Source organism: Chaetodon trifascialis, chromosome 21, assembly GCF_039877785.1.
Source record: "Chaetodon trifascialis isolate fChaTrf1 chromosome 21, fChaTrf1.hap1, whole genome shotgun sequence".
Classification (NCBI taxonomy): domain Eukaryota; kingdom Metazoa; phylum Chordata; class Actinopteri; order Chaetodontiformes; family Chaetodontidae; genus Chaetodon; species Chaetodon trifascialis.
Window position 1 is genome coordinate 9,479,309 of NC_092076.1, and position 21,070 is coordinate 9,500,378.

The following is a 21,070-nucleotide window of genomic DNA, read 5'->3' on the forward strand; positions in this document are numbered from 1 at the left end:
CAATCTTGTATTTTTTGTCTCCAGAGCGCTTGAATGTGGTGCTCCAGCCAATCAAACTCTTACGTTTCACCCTGTAAAACTGCAAAACAGCCTTGTTTGCATGTTTTTAATGGGATTTCAAAAGGATCTCTTGGAGTCATAACCTCAAATCTGTCAGAGGTATAACATTACACAGGATGCTTTTTGTAAGAGGCCTGATTATGCCATCTTCAAAAATATGAGAGAGAAAAAAAAAGACATTGAATCTCCGGTGTTTTCCAGGGAGGAGAAGTTCTGTAAGGAACCCGGTGTGGCATTCTGGAGCTGAAAAACACTGCAGATAGACCTTAAGAGCAACTGAACCAGTTGCTCCAGTTCCCACAATGAATATCTTGGCATTGTTTGCCAGGTAGAGGAAGGCATAAAGCTTCTTCGTGAAGCAACACTTAGTCGTGCCAAAGACAACGAGGTGAGCACAAGCTCTCAACAGGTGCTCCACAGGTAAGAATGTTATCAGTCTGTTTTTTCATCTTTAGAGCCGTCACATTTACTGAGTCTTGTTAGGATTTTTGGTTTTTCCTATTGCACATTATGACATGGTATGAAGATAACGAGGAGTATTTCTGTTTTAAGATGCTGCATTTTTCTTCTTATTATTTTTCATTCTTGCAGATGTGCCTTTGCAGCTCTTGAAATCAATAACAAATATCAACATAAAATCTTTTTTTTTTTTTCTCACACATGCACCTGACACATGGCTTCTGTTTGTGAATGCAGCTCTATTTCATGCTCAGCTTTTCAGAGGTATGTGCCTATTTCTAAACCCTATATTGTTTGTTTGAAAGGTTAACTATTTCCGTGTGGATATTTTTCATTGTTTGAAGAGAAAGGGACCAACAGATACCTGTGTTATTTTTCTTTAGGTGTGCTGTCGCAATGCTAAAGGGGTCTCAGAAGAACATAGGTAGTGTATCTCACCTGGAAATTGGATTTATGGTTTGATTTTGGTGTTTGTGGTTATTTACCAGTAATTTGGTGCTGTTTGTAGAAAGCTTGTTTTCAAGGATAAAAGATGAATTCAACAAGGAAACCTGGAATGTGCAAATGTACCAAAAGTAGTGCATGTTAACAGCTAGTTTGGGGAGTTTTAGTCACCTAATCCTTTGCTGAAACTGCTTTTTGTAACAAAGATATTTTCAGTTCACTTTATCAATTCTGTGCTGTTTTTATCTCAAACTAGCACCTATAGGAAAATAAAGTTGTAGATTTCTGTAAGCAAAGATCAGATTTAAGCAATTTTTCTTCCTTTTTTTGGCCTTAGGGCCAAATGCAATTTTTTACAGACCAGATGCAGATACAGTGGAAATCAGAGCTGGTTACCTGCACAAGTCTCCTCCCTCACAACGGCTGAAGTCAGAGGTAACAGCTTTGGCTCAACGGGTGCAATATATTTTCAGCTCTTTGTGTGTGGTTTTTATTGCATTTTATTTATTTATTTCATTGTGTTTCTCCTGCAGAAATCATGGAAGAGGCGCTATTTTGTGCTGTCCAAAACCAGCGAAGAACATCAACTGAAGTACTTCAAGAGTGCAGAGGAAACAGTCAGGCCACTCGGACTGATAGACCTATCGCTGTATGTCCCCACAAACCACATAAACCAACGGTTTAGAAATTTCCCAACATCTCCTGTTGAGCCAGTGTGCATGTTGTTTTGTGCATGATGTCTTGGTGGTGTCATTCCTGTCCCTTTGTCAGGATCTCATTGTTGTTTGTGAGCCCTCAACAACACCAGAAATGGGGATGGATCCAGAAGAATTTCAAGTGCTCGCCGTCCAGCGTGCTCTACATCAGGGCTGCGGACCGGGACTACTTCCTCGTTGGGGAAAACAGGTCAGTCAGCCATTTTTTACAGGCGTTATAAAAGCACTGAGATGGAATTTATAGCTTCTTCACCAACTTCCAAGCATTTTATTGCACTGTATTGTAAAAACTCCTCCTCCTTCAAGGGACATATGAAGAATGTTAAGGGAGTATTAAATTGATGTACTGCAGCCATTCATTCATGGTTAGATGTGTTTTTTTATTTATGTGAAACAGTATTCTTCTTGAGATGCAGGACAAATTTCAGAAGAATACTCTGAGTGCAAAGTAAAACAAAAACATGTCATCTAAAATCTCAATTAACAGCCCATTATCAATTCTAGGGATATCTGATCAGAGTTTTTCTGTGTATTTTTCAAAATAAAGTTCAGCCACTAACCATTTTGCACTAAACCAAATCTGATTTATTTAGACTATGCATGTATGTAGCCATTTAAATCGATATGAGTCTATCAAAAGAGTTTTGGATTTTGTGATTGCAACGCGGAGATGAACAGTTCCAGATACATGCATTGCATTAATTTGAAAGTCTGTGATGGTGTAATCAACATTCAGGCCACAGCTGGGTTGGCCAGTCCTGCTCTCAAGGCCCCCACTGACACTTTCACAGTGCCTCATAAAACACTTCCCCTGCCCTTCATCTTATCTGCTATTTTGGGACTTCTAACAATCAAATAGAAATTATGCTGTTGCTTTCCTGTTTAGTAACAGTCAATCAGCCGAGAACAGCTTTTCCTCCCACTCCTTCCGCACCCATTTGTCGCTTCATGTTGCTATTTCCACTTTATATTTGGATTTTGGAATTGAGTTTTAAAGTGAATGTAATAGCCATAATTTGTGGAAGATTAGGTTTTCAAGTGTTTCACATGCCCCTCTTTCTTTTAGTGAGGAAGTGGACGGCTGGTTCTCGGACCTGTTTGATGCCCTGAAAAACCGGCCACATAAATGTATGAGTTCAGAGGTACATTTAGATTTGAGTTTTTCAACATATTTTGTCACAACACTTAGAGACCAAGACCATTTGTTAATCTGTCATATTAATCTGTCATATTGTCATCTGTCATAACAAATGTTGTTCACTAGCTGTGCCACTGACAATAATCTTTTTTCTTTCTTTCTTTCTTTCTTTCTTTCTTTCTTTCTTTCTTTCTTTCTTTCTTTCTTTCTTTCTTTCTTTCTTTTTTTTACTGAAGGAAATGTATGATGGGAAGCCAACAATCGAGGTGACTATTTAAAAAAATTACTTTTCTTTTTATCTGTTGACCACAAACCGCCTTAAAGGAATAGTTCAAATTTTTGGAAAATTAATTTATTCACTTTCTTGCTGAGTTAGGTGAGATGATCGATGCCACTTAGCTCAGCAGAAAAACTGGCAACAATGGAAAACAGCTAGCCTGGGTAGCTAATAAATGTAACCTACCAGCACCTTTAAAGTTCAATACTTCACATGTTGTATCTTACTTGTATAACCCATACATGACCAAAAAAATCCATAATTTCCTGTAAAACACTGAATTGATGTTTTTACACTTCTTTTTTTGAGACATAATGTGCAGATTTTTTACCCTTGAACAGAGCCAGGCTAACTGTTTCCCGCCGTTCCCAGTCTTTGTGCTAAGCTAACAGACTACTGGCTGTAGATATATATTTACTACAGAGACATGAAAGTGGTATCAATCTTCTCATGTAGCTCTTGGAAAGAAAGTAAATAAACATATTTTACAAAATGCTCAACAACAATGCTCAAACAAAACATTTTTTGCTAAGAAATGTTATCACCCAATAAGTTGCTTTCCCTCCAAAGTATTTACGTTCTTATTATCTTATTTCCTGCTCTCATCTTCTTCCTCCTTTGTCATGACACCTCAAATGCTCAGTCTCTCAGTGTCCCTGGCGAATCCAACAAGCAAGCAACTATAATCCATTCACCGTGCTTATCGATGAACTCACTATTTGACTTCTCCTGCTGTTGTCCCAGATTATTTCAAAACCCCTAAAGCAGAAAAAGAATTCCTCCTCTGTGCCGGAAAAGGTTGGTTCATGCCGACCTGCATGACTTTGGCAAACCTTTCTAAATGCATGCACCTGCCAATCTGATACTAACTGTGAATGCCGGCAACATCAATGTTTATCTCTATAGAAAATATCGGCACCTCCGTTAAATGTAGTGGGGGACCCTGACTTCTTAGATATATTTCAACACTGTTGTGTCAGTGTACAAATCAAAATTCTTGGAAGCATGATGCTATGTTTTCTCTGTTGCATGATTTTAATCTTGGTGTATTTGTCACATATTAACTCCTCAAGAACTCAAATTCTGTTCTTTACTGACTGTTACAGGCCACTTTTAAGTATAACCTCGTGTACCAATACACCCAACTATATTAGTTATAGCAAAATGTATCTGACCCATGGACACCGAGCTCAATGGACTGAGAACAACGTACATGCTGCACATCTTCACCTAGAGTTTCTCCACAAAGAAAGCTTTCTGCTGTCAGGATAATGTGAAGAATCATCTAAATATGGTGCTTTCATACATGTTTTTCAGCGCGCGTTGAAAATGCGGGCCATGTCTGATCCGTCCTCAGATGCTTTGGATAAGGACACTAAAAAATCAAAGGTGCAACATTTTGACTTGACAATCTAACTCAAATGAAGATGCTTTAAGATGCGATATTTTCAGTGACTGGACATAACTTTTCTTTTGGTCACACAGAGAAGGTCATGTTGCTTTCTGATTGGCTGGCAGGGTGAAGATAAGGTCAAAAGACGTGCGTCAGAGCCCGTGAATCCGATCTATGACTACCCGAACCCCTACTTAAAACAAAGAGTAGGGCTGCAACTTACAATCATTTTCAATATTGTTTAAACTGCCAGATATTTTCTCAAATGACCAATTAATCATTTTGTCTATTAACTGTCAGAAAATAGAGAAAAATGTAGTTAATTTGTTAAATTGATTGATTTGTTTTTGCCCTTTTTCCTTCTAACATTAAACAGGTTTGGAGAAATAGTACAACCCAATGCAAAAGCATGGAGTCAGTGTGAGTGTTAACTATTGTCTACCTGACAATGTATTGATGTATTTATTTATGTTTAGTTATAATTGTAATATTATTTGCTTTTTATTGTGCATATCTCTTTCTCTCTTGTAGATATGAAACAATGATGGAGATTAGACGGAATGAACAACTGTCTGAGGCAGCGTACGTTTGATTTAAAGAGTGAATGTTTCCTAATAAATAATAGCTGATTATTGCTGAAATGAAAGCAAACCAATGTGTCAAATGCTTCTAGGGACCGTGAAGTTGAGGCTACCTGTGGTACCCTGATGAGATCTGTCTCACAGGCCTTTGACAGGCTGAAGATACAGATTTCCCCTCTCCCTCCGTTCAGTGAGGAGGCAGCCCCTGAAAACAGGTAGATCTCAGATTAATTGCAGGGTCTTTGTCCTTTTTGTGTGCGTCTTTTTGACTTTTCTCTTTGTCCCCGCTGTCACTGCCCTACACTCCTTGTGTAACATGTTTTGTCAGTGCCCTGGATACCAAAATAGCTCAGTCATCAGAGGTAACCACAGCGTCATTGGCTCAAACACCTTGACTGACAACAGTGGGGGGGTTATTTTTACAGTGTTATTTAAACACTGTTGACACTCCAGGACCAGTCAGAAATCTAAGAGCACCTCAGAGCCTGTTTGGCAACTTATGGACTTCGATTAGACATATCTTTTTATCTTGTGAGAGAGTGGGTTATGATCATCTCTACAGATTTGAAAATGCACTTGAAAATGCATGTGGTGATACAGATTTTCAGACCTTGTGTAAACTTGGTCTTACAGATCAGGCACGTTAGCTTGCTTTCTATTGTGAGATCCCTAATGAGCTATGTTGCTTGCTGCCATCACATTTGAAAAAGTAAAACTTCTAATCATGCGGTAAAGTTGTCCCTCTCCAACTTTTTATGAGCCCAGAAAAACAGGCCTGTCTTCAGCTTTGTGACAATGCAATCCAAGAATGGTTTTCAATAGTTTATTTGGCTGAAAGTAGAATTTTCTCAGCTCGTAAACAAACTACAGTTTATCAGGCACATTCAAAATCACCACATTTGGAGACACATGGTTTCCACTGGACAGGAAAAGGTATGAAAAACTGTAATCTGAGTGTTGAGAAGGGGTGTGTTTCACTGTTCATGAATCATTATCTCAGGAATAATGTCCTGTTTCCTCTGTCAAAGCTTTCATTGTCCGACTTTAAGGCGGTGGCAATGTAAAACAACACATTACACGTCTGAGTGTGATGCTTTTCCAAGCATGAACACTAAAAATAGAACACTCCACTGCAGTAAATCGCTCATTTTCTGAACCTTATCATCCCTACAGCATCTCAGGGAGGGCAGGTTTGACCTTGTTGTTCAGAGCATTTTGTTTATCACCAATACAGCAGGTGGTCAATTAAAATTGTCCACATTGTTTGTGTCCCTTCCAGCTGTTTCTTGCCATCATCTCCTGCATAAAATGCTCCTTTCTGTCGTTTGTTTGCCTAAATTTGCTATAATACAAAACTGTGTGATAATTCTGCCTCCTGCACCGATTTCTTTCCAAGCGGTCAACTGCTGTGCTGCCACACCGAAGAGCGTTTTCTCCACTACATTTGGCATATGGGTCAAAAGTGCCTCTTAATTAGAATTCCTCTTGCGTCTCTGCAGTGATTTGGGAATTATTTGCCTCTACCATGCTGTGTTTCTGAACTATTTTTAAAAAAATCTCAAGGCATCTGGTCCCCTTCCTGCACAACTGAGAGAAACTTTTTTTTGGTTTTGCTCTTTTACCCACAATCAAGCATTTCGTCTGTCCATCCAAGGCGTCTGATTCAGTGCCAGAATCTGTTGTTAAGCTATCTGCCCGTGGTTCACCCTTCTCCACAGTGCATGCAGCTTCTTCCTCCATGCCGTTTTCTACTCAACTAAAAAACTATGCATGAGCCGTGTTGTGTTGTATTCCCACTGCCTCTTCAAGATGTCTTCTGTTATATCACTGTCAGATCAACTAAGAATCTGTGAGAGCAGTAGCTGAATGTGCCAAGATCTGATGCTAGAATCTGTCATGCTTTTGCTTCCTTTTGCAGAGAGGGAGCACGTCCGACTTCAGACCTCAGCAGCAGCTCCAGTGACAACGGCGCCATCTCTCCTGTAGCGATGCTGGAGAGACTGAATGCGCACACACCAGAAAAACAAAGCTCTACTGAAAGGTGAGAGAAAATGACCTTGAATCCAAGCAAGTAACAACCAAGTGGGCACTATTGTTTGAATTTGGGGGCCTTTTTGTAAACTAAATAGACAAGCATTTTATATGGGATGCAGTGACCATCATTCAAACCCCGTTGTGGCCCCTGCCTGTGCTATTACTAATTGAAAAATCAGAAACAGCTCTGTAGTTGTTAGAGAGAACAAATGAAAAACACATCATCTAATTCATGATGACAGAGCTAAATAAACAAGCAGACAGGAATGCTGGCACCAACGCTGATATGTTGCTGAACTGGTTAGAGTGGTTTCTGAAGGTTTGTAGCAAGCAGGCAGTGGTACAATGACAGCTGAATAATAATGAGCGCCACTCAACAGTAAACTTGAGTTGCTCAGGTTGCTTTGCAATCAGAATTTAAATGAGTTGTGCAAAGAAAATGAGAAGTCCTTATCTACGCTGACACTCACGCCACTGTAATAAGCAGGAGGCATAAAATTCTGCCTGCATGTGCTTGTTCACAGCATCCCAAGCAGACCCAGTTTCATGTGAAGAATCAAAGGTTTCTGTTGTTTTCCTTATTAGTTTCTCATCTTTGAATCATGGAGTTGGTTTCCCAGCTTGTGCCAATTATCGTACCAAAGATTTACTGAAATTAATATGCGACACAAACTATAAGTTCTAGGAGGATCTTTGGAAAGTTTCCCCTCGTCTTACCAGAGAACCACAGCGGCTGCCTCGGATATCAAGCGTGTCTTATTTCTCTCTCGCGTGTCGAAATACATGCAACACAATTAAATCAAGCTTTTGTTGTCTTTTGTTTTTCTTTCAAGCCTTGACACCATCGACCCAGAGGAGCGAGATATTGAGGTCAGGCAGGCAGATTTGAAAAAACACCTGACAATAACCGAAGTGCATGGGAAGCCGAGGTGAGCTTGTGTATATATACACCTCATTGCAGTGTCATTGCTGGGACAATAAAAATGTTAAGCTGCTTTGAATGAGACATGTAGAAAGCCTTCACCAAAGCAGAACAAACATTCTTTTACAAATTAGCATTTGTGTATCCATTCATATCACTAGAAGCACAGTAAACCCACAGATGCGTTGGCTGCATTCCTTACTGTCTGCTCTACTGCAGGTTTGTCTGCATCCAATTAATGGCTGATTCCTGTCCTTTAGAAACACAGGTCACATTAGGAAATGTTGGGCACGATGCTGCATGTCCTCATGCGCTCGTTTCGCAGGTGACAGCAGTCAGACTCAATGCTGCAGAAGCCGCCTGTTCATTTGTGCTGAGGATGGATGATGAGTGCTCAGCAGCATTGTGTGGAAATTAGGGCACACGTTCATACTGAGATTTGTTAGCATTTATTGCTTTAATGGCACAAATATCCAAATTCTCAATCCTCTTTAAGATGTAAGAAAGAAACAGAACAGAAATGCGAGTTTTTGTTTTGTGCCTGCGTCTCCACCCCAGCCTTGCAAACTATTGGCCAAAGCAGGCACAGAGCTGACTGCAAACAAACGAGGCTGTGTGCAGTATAAACCTCGAATGAGACACCAAATACTCAAATGGGCTCTGTAAATGTCTGCAGAATGCTCCAATATATCAGCATATTGCACATTTTAATCAAAAAATACTTGGAATAAGGACTAATTACAGAACATGCTGTTTACATGACCCATGTAAAACTGAAATAATGGAATAAAACTGTGCATGTGAACACAGTCACTGTCATTTTAACACTCCAAAGCAAGGTGGCTTACTGTCTGGTCTTGAAGACACATCACAGTTCATCTTTTTGTAAGCAGAAGTGAGACAGCCTCTTGGTTCAGTGGTGGAAAGTCTTCAAAACCACAACCCAAATCCGGTTGCCACTGACTCAATACATCATATGACAAACTTTGGTCATGACACAGCTTTACAGATGTAATACAGAAAGTAAAAAGCACAAATGTCAACTGTATGTGTGTGTGTGTGTGTGTGTGTCACAGTGTGTCTGGGTGGACAGGCCAGCCACAGTCCGTGTGCCTGTTCCACAAAGGAGACCAGATTCTGGCAATCAATGACCTGCACACCAGCAGCGTGGAGGAGTTCAACATGTACCTCAGCAAGTCTCTCAAGAATGAGGTACGCTCGCTTTGTCAATGTCCCCGACAGCTGCTGTTTGCATGCACAGGCGAACGCGTGACAAGCTGACCTGAGAGGCCAATGATTTTCTCTTCTCAGGTGAAAGTGACCATCCTGCGTCTACACGGGTGCCAGCCTCTGCATTCGCCACACTGTCTCTGCAGCGAGTGACTGCACAGCGGCCCCGAGAGACGAGACGGTCACCTCCACTGTTTGCGTTCAAATGTCTCTTTGAGGCACTTCCTGTCTGTGGATGAGGGGTTTATACCGCGTATTCACCACTTTGACAACCAGGGCCGTGGGCAGTTCCCACTGATCTGTCACTCTACCAGTTTAAGAATATTTATTCTCAATGACTCACGATATGTAAGAAGATCAAATGTGTTTTAGCTCCCATGCACGCTTGGTGTAAACAATGACTTTACAGTTTTTACAGAGCATGATTCATGATATTCTTAATTCACTGTGCATACTCAGGAGTGTGACTGCAGAAGGAAACAAACATGAGACACTTTTTCCGCATGCCGCCTGTATGAGGAAATTAAATTGCGCAATGCAAAAATAGTGCAATATGCACAAGGTACATAACTGTATATAGACTTGCTATTAAAGTAGATTTTTATTGTAAACTGTACTAATAATCAACATGAATTTAGAGTTTAAATGCACATGTAATACAGTAGAAATAACAGCAGAGATTTCTGTTTTTTTTTCTTGCGACTGAATCGCTAATGTCACTTTTTAATAATCAACTTTAATCCAAAATGACAGGAAGCAACAACGATCATGATGTTGGGCTTGAGACAAGATGCTGTGAATGAACATTTACGATCCCAGTTCAGTAATTAAATGACAAATGTGAATGTTATCCCAGCAATGCTGATTCATTTCCAGCGTGCGGCACCTGTGATGAAATTCCTCTGTAAACAAAGGTCGTGCGATGCCGTCCTCCTCTGAACTTATGTATGTTTGAATGTCTGTTATCTACATGTTGTTTGGTTACAAACATAACACACAGAAAAAAATCCTGACATACATCCAATTTAAACTTTCCTTTTCTTGTTTTTGCCTCGAGAAAGCTTTTGACAATAATAAGCGGATGAATAACTATAAGATTGAGGAAGAGACAAACATTTCGCGTCGTCCACACCTCAGGGAGAATCTAGTCAATTGACATGCCGACAGAACGGCGTTGCACCTCAGGCTGTGTTTCGCCCATTTGTCTCTAATTTGAAGCATAAATGGTGACTTCGCTGCTGAAATGTAGTTTTAATATAACTTGGGATGATGGTTTTACTCCTTTTTAAATTATTTCCAGCAACTAATGCCGCTTCCTGATCGAGACAATAGCCAATGGAAAGGATCTGCCTCGAAGGCCTGTTCACTCCAAGTGCAGAGTTTTATATTTAAACTGCTTTGTTGTAAATTATGTCCACAGAGGACAGGGACAAAACTGGTCTCTAAACTCTTGATATCGCATAACAGTCCTATCACATAGTCTCAGTTCAAGTTTTATTAGAGCTATTAAAGAGATATGAGTTCTGACAAAGAAATTCTTATTCAGGACATTCTGTTTTTCTAAAGGCCACTCTTCAACTGTGATGCTCAGGCTGTGCTGTAATATAAATAAACCCTGTTATATTTATACAGAAATAAATGCATCCTTTGCGAGGGTGCAGCAAATGAGGCTTGTGCTGGGACACTGAATCTGTGTTATTTGTGAAATGATTCTGAATAAACATTACCAGATTGTAAAAACACTGAGCGTTTGTATTTCACTTCATTTTGTATTTCACTTCTCTTCCACTGAGGAATGTAAAGCAGCACCAAAAACAGAACAGCCTGCCGAGTTTATGCAGCAAAATTACATCATGCGTTGAAATTGCGACTAAAACTAAGCAACATAAATCGATTATTTCCACTTGCTTAACTTCCAAAAGCCTTAAAATTCGCTTCTTATCTGAAAGACACTCGAGTCTTGAAATGAAATACGACACCTGAAGACATTGTTACAGGGCAGCATTTTTAACCAGTTTCAGAAACCCTTTCGTAATTGTGTTTGTTTTTCCAAGATCATTAGTTCATCATAGTATTCACTGAAGCCTAAAGTGAGAGCCAAAGGGTATGTGAGTGTAAAAAGCTGGCAGGGATCCACTATCGCGCCCAACAAGGCAAACGCTTGCATAATCCTGAACTTCCAATGATCAGTATCATCTTCTCCATAGAATATACACAACTATACTGCTTGCTCTTAGTCAAACAACCTTTTTTTTGTTATTTATATGACAGACTCCTCCTTATATGTGGACATAATTATCTTCCAAAATTAGACACCAATAAGACATACATGCTGACTGTAATAGAAAGACATTTCAACAAGCGCCCCAGTCAATCCAATTTCAGACTTGGTACATATAATTCACGCCCAAGGGAAGAATAAGATACGCCATTATTATTAGAAACGGCTCACTGGAAATGACTTGCTCTGGGCACAAGTAGTAATACAGTGGTTATTTCAGCCTGCACCTAGCAAAGTGGGTGAAGAGCATGATGACACATGCATGATTTTAAATGGAGAGAGAGGCAAGAGGTGTAATGACATGCCTGGAGATGAGCTTTTTTAATCATTAACGCTGCTATGCTAAAAAAATGATGTACTGCTAAGACGTGATGGAAACATTCAAGAAGATTCAGCAATCAAAAATATTCCAAGGAACTTCAACTGTCCACTTCTGCAGGTGTGAAAATTGGGATAAATTTCAGGAATCTACAGTAAAACATCAAATGTTTTCAGTGTTTAGAGTCTAGATTTTCCCCTGATGGGTTCAGCTGAAGTTTGTCCTACATGGGAGGAGAAATCACGCAGTGAAAAGCCGGTTTTACAGAGACTGAGATTCAGAGAGCTTTATCTCTGTACCGCAGGACTCTGCCGCCTCAGAGATAAACTGCTGAAAGATCTGGCAGCACTCAAGTTTGTGTTTTCAAAGCCACTCTGCCACAGTGGCAGTCCTCCTTAACACTAGATCAGCCTGAAGGAGTATTGGTCAGGTGGCACAAATCCATTTGCACGAATGAATGCACCTGAATGGCTGAGATGTCATTCGCTGTACAGTCGCACTGAAAACCCAGATATTGTGGCAAGTTTGCAAATTTTAAGAAAAAAGGTTAATGTTGCAACAAAAAGTGTTGAAAGAACATTTAAAAGATTTATTGTTTTCAGCATAAAAATGTCGATTTCATAGGTAAAAATACAGATAACAGGAATTGCACATCTCAAAGCAGCACTTCTCTAGTATGATTAATCACCATCATAACAGCAGCACGCCAGTTAATTAAGTTCCCATGTAAAATACTTCTGGATGGCACAGGTCTAAAGGTAGACAAGATCCAAGCAGGGCCTCAGATCATGTTCACACACACAGCTTCAAGAGTTACAAAGGTTTATTAAAATCACTGGACTGTCCGACTTCTACATCTCAGGCCATGTGTTGACCATGTGACTTCTTTGTTTGTATTTCTTGCTACTTCCTGTCACTTCACAACTGATGATGGTGTTTGGATGAACACCGAAACATCTTGCTGATTGTTATTTTTAACCGGCTGGTGATTTTAAAGCAGAAGGCTTATAGTTAATTTGCGTATACTTGGTCATTGTTCCATCATCACAACCCCTCGCTCTGCATTGAAATGTAAATGCTCACCAGTCTGAGGCAAGCAACTTCAGTAAAAGTAATAAAATGAGTAGTGTTGATATGTTATTTGGCCATCTGACGCAGCAGAGAGGCCAGCTGCAAACACAGTTTACTGGTAAATAAGTCAGTGTTTAGCTTTAGTTTCCAGGAGCCACTCACTAAAGCACTTCTCCATAGCTTTCCTGCTCGCCCAGCTGCCGTTGTTGACTGTGGGGATGATCTTGAGGGGCCGGAGCCACTGGACAAACCGCTTCAGCTCCAGAAAGCTGCTGTGTTCGCTGTATGGGATTCCTGTCGAGAAAACAGAGGGACTGTCATCGACATGGGTCTAAATGTTGGCGCTTTGATGGTCTTTGCTTTAAAAGTTGCATTTGTCAAATCAATAAATCAAATGCAGCCAGGCTGAAAATGATTTGTAAGCCTGAAGATAACCCACACTTCAAGCGTGGGTTATGATCATCTCAGTTGTCTATTCATTAAGGAGACAAGTCCTGCAGGGAAAGAGGCCAGTAGTGGTTTAGACCTGAACCTGAGGGACTTTTCACTTTCAAATGGCTTGTCTGCTTCAATGTTTTTCTTCTCAATTTCCCCATTAAGAAATATCAAGCTCAGTGAATACAGAGGCAATTTGGCTCAAGGTAAAAGCTTGTCACGGAGCCAGATGTCCAAAAGTCTGGGGACGTTGATCAGATGAGACAAGCAAGAAGGCAAACTCTTATAAAAGGGAGCAGATTCTCAACAAAGTGAGGCACGGGCTGAGGGGACAAGGCAGATTTCAGATGCTGAAACATGAAAACTATCACATGACGACTTTCTTCTCTTTCTCAAGGACAGAATAAGACAACAAACTGGGACTGCTGCAGAAAGCTGCTGCCTCTTGTTTGCCCTCCCGTTGCCCCTCCACAGGTTTGATGCGTTCTGCTGCTTTAAACAGATTGAGCTGAAACAAAGCCTCATCAAGTATACAGTCAATCGTCCCACATGCAGGGAACAATATTAGGAGCAGAGGCAGCATATGGCCGGGAAGAGCAAGGAGGAGGAGACCGACACAAGGCAGAGAGAGCGCGCGCAAATTGGCTTCCGCCTGACTGACACACAAACTGCTGAGGAGTAAGAAATTATACACGAGCGTGCAACGCAGAAGCCTCTAGCTGGTGATTGCAGGTTACAGGCCAGATGGCTGATGCTGTTGATGAATCTATTAAGAATATGGAACAGAGGACAGGACGAAAAACTGGCTAAATATGCAGCGGCAAATCAAGTCATGACCCATTTCAGCACAGCGGTTTAATGTCCAGCAGTGCTGTCCATGACCCAGCATTCTCTTGATCATATTCCCTCTTGTCAACAAGCTGAGCCACAATCAATTGTTTATTCTCACACTCCCTCTCTGACTCTACCCTCCTCCTCCTCTCTTTGCCAAAAGAGGGAGCTGTAGGCTAAACACAACAATGTGATGAACAGTCACGTATCTGACAGGAGGAAATGCCGCTCTTGTGATTAAGGCTTAGCAGCGTTTAGCATGACAATTATTTACCATGATGTTTCCACATTTGTCAATCAAAACGAGAGAAAGGCATTCTGTCAGGGCATGAGCAGATCCAATACATGCACAAGAAGACTTATAACCAATGGATTTACCAATGAAAATCATTATTCTTGGCCATTTCTCCTCATCTGTATTTCTGGTTTTCTCTGTTGGATGTACATATGCTTCTCATTCAAAAAGGTTAGCACATACCATAGATGGAGATGTTGCCGCTGATCTGAGGTTGAATGTCTTCCACTGATTGCACCTGCTGGCTGAAGGTCCAGCCCGTGGGCTTGAAGGCCACCAGCTGATCATACTGTCTTGAAAAGCGTGCCAGGTAATCCTGCAGTTTCTAGAGATGAATGAAATGTCATTACAGAACGCTGCTACATGCACACATAAAGCTCTCCTCAAACATCTACGTGGATAACTCATGTTTGTGCAGCTTCTGTGCTCGTAATTGACGGTTTAGAATCAACACTGGGAAGCATCATCCTCAAATATAGAGATGCAGTTCTGTTTTTGAACAGCTAAAAGTAAATGTAAAAACATACCTTAAAATGTGGTTTTATACCGCATTTCCAGGTGAATCTGTCCAAGTTTAGTCACTCTTCTTGATAAAAACTGCTCAAAGACTCCCTACCCAGAAGTCTCATTGCAAACCTAAACTGTATCTATTTCCCCCAAGTCAGCCTTTCTGTGCCTAGTGATGCCTGAATTATACCAACTCCGGGACTTATCTGGGGTTTTACAGATGGCACATTTTCAAATGCTACGCCATCATAATTAGCATTTCCTAATTATTTTAACTCCTGTCCTAGGTACTGGCGTATGAATAGACCATAAGCAGAATAGAAGTGTTTGCACATCAAAATGAAGAATAATCTGAAACGAGTTATTAGAAAAGGCAAATGTTCACACAAAAAGTTTGCAGACCATTTGAGAAACAGTTCTGTTCCTGCTTCATCTCACTAAGCTGTGTATCATTAAATGAAACTGAAGTAATGTGCAATATATTTGCTTTTTTTGCTATTTTTTCCACTCTAATGAGTGATGTACTTTGTTTCTTAAACATGCCCCTAAAATAGAATGTGTTTTTATACTCCTGTAGGCTCAGAGTCCCAGTGTAATATCTCTTTTCAGATCAGTTTCAGTGGAAAATGCGACCGCAGCACCTACTTGGAAGGAGAGCTGCATCATGGGCAGCACGTGGACCTGAGCGGCCTTCCCGTCTGTGGTTATGCATTGTCTGACTTGCTCGGACTCCAGACAGCACATGGTGTTGTGTTTGTCTCGAGAGAGGCACACTTTAGTCCCCAGGACCTCTGCCAGTGCTACGAATAAAGCACAACAAGGTCCGTGTTAGAACCAGAAATTCAGCCAGAAAGTAGCTGCAGTTAAGAGCCACCTGCTGCCAACGGACTCCAGCCCAGTATGCTCGTCACCCCAACTTCACAGAACGCATCGCACAGACAGTAAACTCTTAACGGTTTTTCAAAAGCAGAAAAAGTGATTACTGCATAAATGCATGTTGTCTGACTGCTTCACTACTCATGCGTCAGAGGACTGTCTCGTCAGGAGGACAACACATCTTGCGTGGCTTCCTTCTCAAAACACACTAATCCACCATTCTCCACAGCACTCCCACTTCAATACGAGATGCAATCTCGCGTGACCTTTGAATGAGGAGGAAAGGTCAGGGAGTGATAGCAGGCTGCAGAATTTAAAAAAAAAGAAACAAAAAACAAACCCACTCATCTTACTCGTAGGACTATCCATTAAAAAACATTGAATTTATCAAACTGTCTAATGATCAGACCCCACATATCAGCCTTATACCTAATTTTTTCTAGTGTGATTAATCACCATCACAACAGCTAAATGGGTGCACACAGGAACAGGCTGGATAAGAGACAATGGAGAACTCTGACTGTTATTCCCACCGCCTTTGATTTACAAAAACTTATAAAGAAACGGTCTAATTTCAACCAAACACTCACCCAGGAAGACCTTCTCTTTCCCCACAGAATAGGATCCACACACCACGAGCGTACGTGGGTTGAGCGTCACCAATTCAAAGGCTGTGCTGGCTGCAAAATTGATGACCTCTTGCTGTCTGGGGAAGGTGTACTCAGGGCTGCAGTAGCTAGAGAGAGAGAGAGAGAGAAGAGAGCTTACATCAAAAATCTGTAGATGTTTTAGCCAATATTGAGCCACACTGGCTAAGAGCGGTGCAATATAACCACAGCCCTCTGTTTTGGAGATTCAGTAACCTCACTGGTACAGTCAAGAAAAATACATTCCCATACCAATATTTTATCCCACCAGTAACACTTACGTGGTGTCCAGGTAGAGGGTCTGCACCCTGCAGCTCACTAACTCAGGGTAGGACTCCATTGAGGGATCAGCTCTGAAGTCTCCCGTGTGGAGGACCGTCTGTCCATCGGGCAGGAAGAACAGCAGCATGGCAGCTCCTGGACAACTGAAAGGACAGACACAGACAAGAGGTGAACCCGGATATTTGACGGAAGTACTCATTGTGTGATCGACGAGCATCTTCTTAGCAGCGCTGAGTGTCAACAGAAATGTGGCCAATTATGTAGGTATGCATATTATTCTGATTATACAGGAGTGACTGGCCATCAGTGAGGTCTACGTGTTGTCGCTTCTTTAATAGATCCATCTTCAGTGGCTGGTCCACCATTAAGCATCTGGCCAATCTCTAGCCAGTGGCTGATACTGACATCAGGTGGATGACTCACTGGTTGGCATCCAGGAGGATGACTGTGACTCCCTCCACAGCGACCTGGGTGTTCATGGGGAGGATGTGGACGTACTCCTCTGCCACCTTCAGTTTGCTCTTCACCAGGTTCCCTGTAATCTGACCAGGAGAGGCAGCTTATATACACTGATGCAGCAGCAGCCACCAAAGCTAGAGCGACCTAGATGCTAAGTTATCATACATATACAATGAAACACAGTCTGCAATGTAACATCTACTTAAAGATCTTACTTTAAATAATTGCACGTCCTTATGAATCAACTCTCATTATGCTGCTTTTCATTGAGTAATTCACTCACAAAAGCCTTGAAATCCAATTTCCTCAGTGATTCCGATCAAACTTTTCTGGGCTATGACCCACCTACCGTAGCATCCAAGTTCAATTTCTGTGACCTACCAAAAAAACAAAACCCCAATGGAGTCCCAATCAGTCCTTGTGAGTCCGTTTTTAGTTGCAATCCCAAGAGAATGAATACTCCACTGTTGAGAATCATGACCCATTTGACAGGAGAGTTTACATAATATCCAGCCTCTTATTAATAACTCTTGTTAGTAAACACAGTTCATTTGAAAATGATTGCAGTCTGGTTTTATTTGTTTTACACGAGTCCCAATTTTTGGAATTGGGGCTGTAGGCAGAAAGACCAACTGAGACTGAGCAAACTACATTTACCGGATATCAAGTGTTTTAATCCAAGAGGGTGTTAAAAAAAACAACAAAAAAAAAACAACAAAAAAAAACAAAACAGGAAGGTCTCCAAATTTCAGTCAGTTCCAATATGGTCAAAGCCACTGGCGAATTTGTATTCATAGCTGTCAACTGCAAACTAATTTTTCATTACAATGCAGTCAGCGCAGTGCAGTGAGATAACAAATGGATCAAGCATTTACTCTATGAATGCCGTGGAGGAGAGCAGTCAGGAAGCTTTTTAATGAGGTGAAATTAAATAGGATTTCTGGAAAAAAACATTCAAAGCATTAATCTCTTTCATAGCATTCGAGAGCTAACGGGCCTTTGGAAGGGAGACTGCCATTTATTTACAAAATGTTGATTTTGGGATGCAGTTGCAGGCACGGACCAAATTTAAATCTGGGTTCAGAACCACCATTCATAACTGTCTCATGCATATCAAGTAATAAATAATAATACAGTTCAGTAATTGACTCCTACTTTAAAATACAGTGGTGTAGCTTCACATATGGCTAATGCACAACCGCAGCCTAAACATGCCTTACTTTGTTACAGTAGATTGGAAATGTGGACTTCTTGGTCAACCCTCCATAGTGGTCTGAGTGGAAATGTGTGAGGAAGTAGGCAGTGATGCCTTCGATCTCTCCGTACCGAAAAGCATCTATGGCAAACTTTGTACCTGAGCAAAATTACATAAATATCTCATGTTACAAAATAATTAACCTTCAGATTTATACAGCAATATGTGATAGGTGGTCACCCACTGACCTGGAATCTTCTTGTAAAAGGGACAACGTGGTAACTCTACTTTCCCGTCAGCGTTCACCCTGTTCCGCCTCCTTCCTCTCCATCCTCTACTCCTACCCGTCCCTGCTTCTTCTTTACTGTTATCTACAGTCACTGTGTCCTGTGAGGTATCTGCAGTTGTATCAGCCTTACTTCTTCTTTGCCTGCCCCTCCTTGGCTGTCTCTGTCCAGACGTTTCGGCAAGCGTTGGAATAGAAGTGCTGCTGAGTTGAGTTGGTCCGCTCTCGGCCTCTTTCGCCTTCTCCTTGAGGGGTTTGAGGCCAAAAAACACCCCAATGTCCGTCTGCTTCAGACAGGAGGCCTGACCCGCCTTGCTCCGGCCCTTCTGAGGCGCCATGGTGTGAGATTGTTGGATGATGGAGGTTTGTGCTGAAGGCACTTGAGGGGAAGATGTGTGAGGTTGCTCTGACTTAAAGCTGCTGTCATTCAGCGTTTTTAACGGCAGGCTGTCTGAGCTGAGAAGAGTTTCTCTCAGGCGCTCTAAAACAATACTTTGTGGAGACTGAATGCTGCTCTTACATGAACTGGTGGTACAGGTAGCTTTACCGGGAGCTTCATTTTCACCTGTGGAATCAGATCTGTTTTCAGCACCTGCAGAAGCAGCAGGCTGATTGGTGGGAGGTCCCGAGGTAACTGACTCCAGCTGCGTGTTTAAGGAAGCGTGCTCCTTCACCTGCACGCTACTGTTTTCCAAATTATCTATGAATTCAGTCAGGAGCTCATCTTCACTTGAGAAAGTGTCACCGAACAGCAACATCGAGTCTTCAGACTCAATTTCATCATTATCAAAAAGGGCTTTTCTACACTCACTGATTTTGCCTTCAGTCTCTGCAGGGAGCTCAGAAAGAGGAGAATAGGATATCGCATCATCGTAATCGGGGGAAGGTTCACTTTTGGGTAAACTTTCAGAAGCTTGTCTTCCACTTTCTGCCTTGACAGGAGTGGATGAAAGCTCCATTTTGCTTTCTTGGGAAGAACTGATAGACTTTTGGTTTTTAGTAGAGGACGACCAGCCCTTTTTCTTCTTAAAATCCTCTGGGCCAGGTGAGCGCAGAAACAGAAGGCCATTTGTAAGTTTTGGCGAAGATGTTACAGTGTCATTACTGTGAGGGGAAGGAGCACAGTTAGATAAGGCAGAAAGGCTGGCCTGTGAAGTCTCTAAACTAGAGCCATCTACCTCACTGGTTATCAGTCCTGGGAGACAACTGAGGCGGGTCTCACCGCTCGTCCCTGCCTGCTGGGACAGACTGAGGAGGGCTGTGTCACTGTTTGCTCGACTGTGGGCCAGAAGCGTGTGGTTGAACTTCTTGTAGTGGTTTGGAATAGTGGAGGAGCACTGGAGGCCATCTGGACATTCTGTGAACACACAGAAATTAGGCTTATCAGACCATACGTATTATGAAAACATGCAATATTTAACATTTCAAAGTGTTTTGTTTTTGGCATCTATAATAGAATAATAAGTATTCACAGAACCGCATGTGTGCACCTGAATGCAGGATGACAGTTGTGTAAAAGAAAGTCACAGGTCAACAAATACATACAGAATATTTGAGAGGAGGAACTTTTATTTGATATCAAGTCTAGCAGACATTTTTAGATGAGGTATATGAAGAAGCATGGGCGTCTGTACCTTTGCATGTGTCCCTCGCGTTTTCAAGACATTCAGCAACATGCCACCTTTGAGTCTGAACCACCAAAATGGAAAAGGGCATCTGACACATGGGGCAAAAGTCTCCAGAGAAGGGTCCCTCGGAGGAACTGTCTGTTTGCAATGTGTCATGAGCAGGAGATGACCGTGAGGGTAAATTATGTGCCTCTGAACTGTCACGTCCCTCTGTGTTACCAACAGCACCACAACATCCACTTTCAGCTGTGCTGCCTTCACTGTCAGGTGACTTGACTGAGAGAGAAGTGTCTCTCTTGGAGGTTTTTCTGGAAGTACATCTTCTTGTAGTCACAGTTGCAGGTGCAGACGGTGATTCTTGTCGCTTCTTTTTCTTCTCGAGAGGTTTATACTCCCAAATGTCATTTTCAGAGTCGTCCTTCTGTGGCATTTGGAGCTAAATGAAGCGTAACGTCCCTTATAACGTCCAAAGACGCGACGTTTGAAAACATCCCTCGTGAGGCGAAAATAATAAACGTTAGAGTGGATTAACGACTACTCTAGATTCGACTACTATGAAAATAGTTTCTCATAATCGATAATGTTACAGAGTTTGCATACTTTACTCTATTGCTAATGCTAAACAATCGTTAACGTTACTGGGTGACTTGCTGTAACATGTTAGCGCTTACCGCCAGAGTACAATGAATGTAGTAAAGCCACAT

The 21,070-nt window shown here is 41.5% G+C and overlaps 3 protein-coding genes across 3 annotated transcripts in view; 2 read left to right on the forward strand and 1 right to left on the reverse strand.

Moving 5' to 3' along the window:
- The window catches only part of cpn1 (carboxypeptidase N, polypeptide 1), a 130,517-nt gene extending 109,804 nt beyond the window's left edge, over positions 1-20,713 (forward strand). The window contains exon 10 of the transcript XR_011603482.1: positions 20,703-20,713. The gene's annotated coding sequence lies outside the window, so the exon portion shown is untranslated. The remainder of the gene's footprint in view (positions 1-20,702) is intronic.
- LOC139349924 (pleckstrin homology domain-containing family S member 1-like) lies at positions 760-9,782 on the forward strand. Its single transcript, XM_070990990.1, has 17 exons — positions 760-783; positions 903-943; positions 1,301-1,398; positions 1,497-1,612; positions 1,735-1,869; positions 2,746-2,821; positions 3,054-3,083; positions 3,839-3,892; positions 4,412-4,483; positions 4,613-4,693; positions 4,864-4,907; positions 5,019-5,069; positions 5,161-5,283; positions 6,987-7,109; positions 7,936-8,031; positions 9,101-9,236; positions 9,336-9,782. The coding sequence occupies exons 2-17, from the start codon at positions 916-918 to the stop codon at positions 9,405-9,407; spliced, it is 1,335 nt and encodes a 444-aa protein (XP_070847091.1). The 5' UTR covers positions 760-783; positions 903-915; the 3' UTR covers positions 9,408-9,782.
- dclre1a (DNA cross-link repair 1A (PSO2 homolog, S. cerevisiae)) lies at positions 12,418-21,055 on the reverse strand. The gene is made up of 9 exons (XM_070990918.1): positions 20,373-21,055; positions 18,701-20,095; positions 18,478-18,611; positions 17,222-17,340; positions 16,798-16,941; positions 16,460-16,605; positions 15,639-15,793; positions 14,670-14,811; positions 12,418-13,219 (listed from the first exon to the last, which is right to left on the reverse strand). Exons 1-9 carry the CDS (start codon positions 20,794-20,796, stop codon positions 13,053-13,055), a joined length of 2,826 nt encoding a protein of 941 aa, XP_070847019.1. The 5' UTR covers positions 20,797-21,055; the 3' UTR covers positions 12,418-13,052.
- Positions 21,056-21,070: the final 15 nt, after the last annotated feature.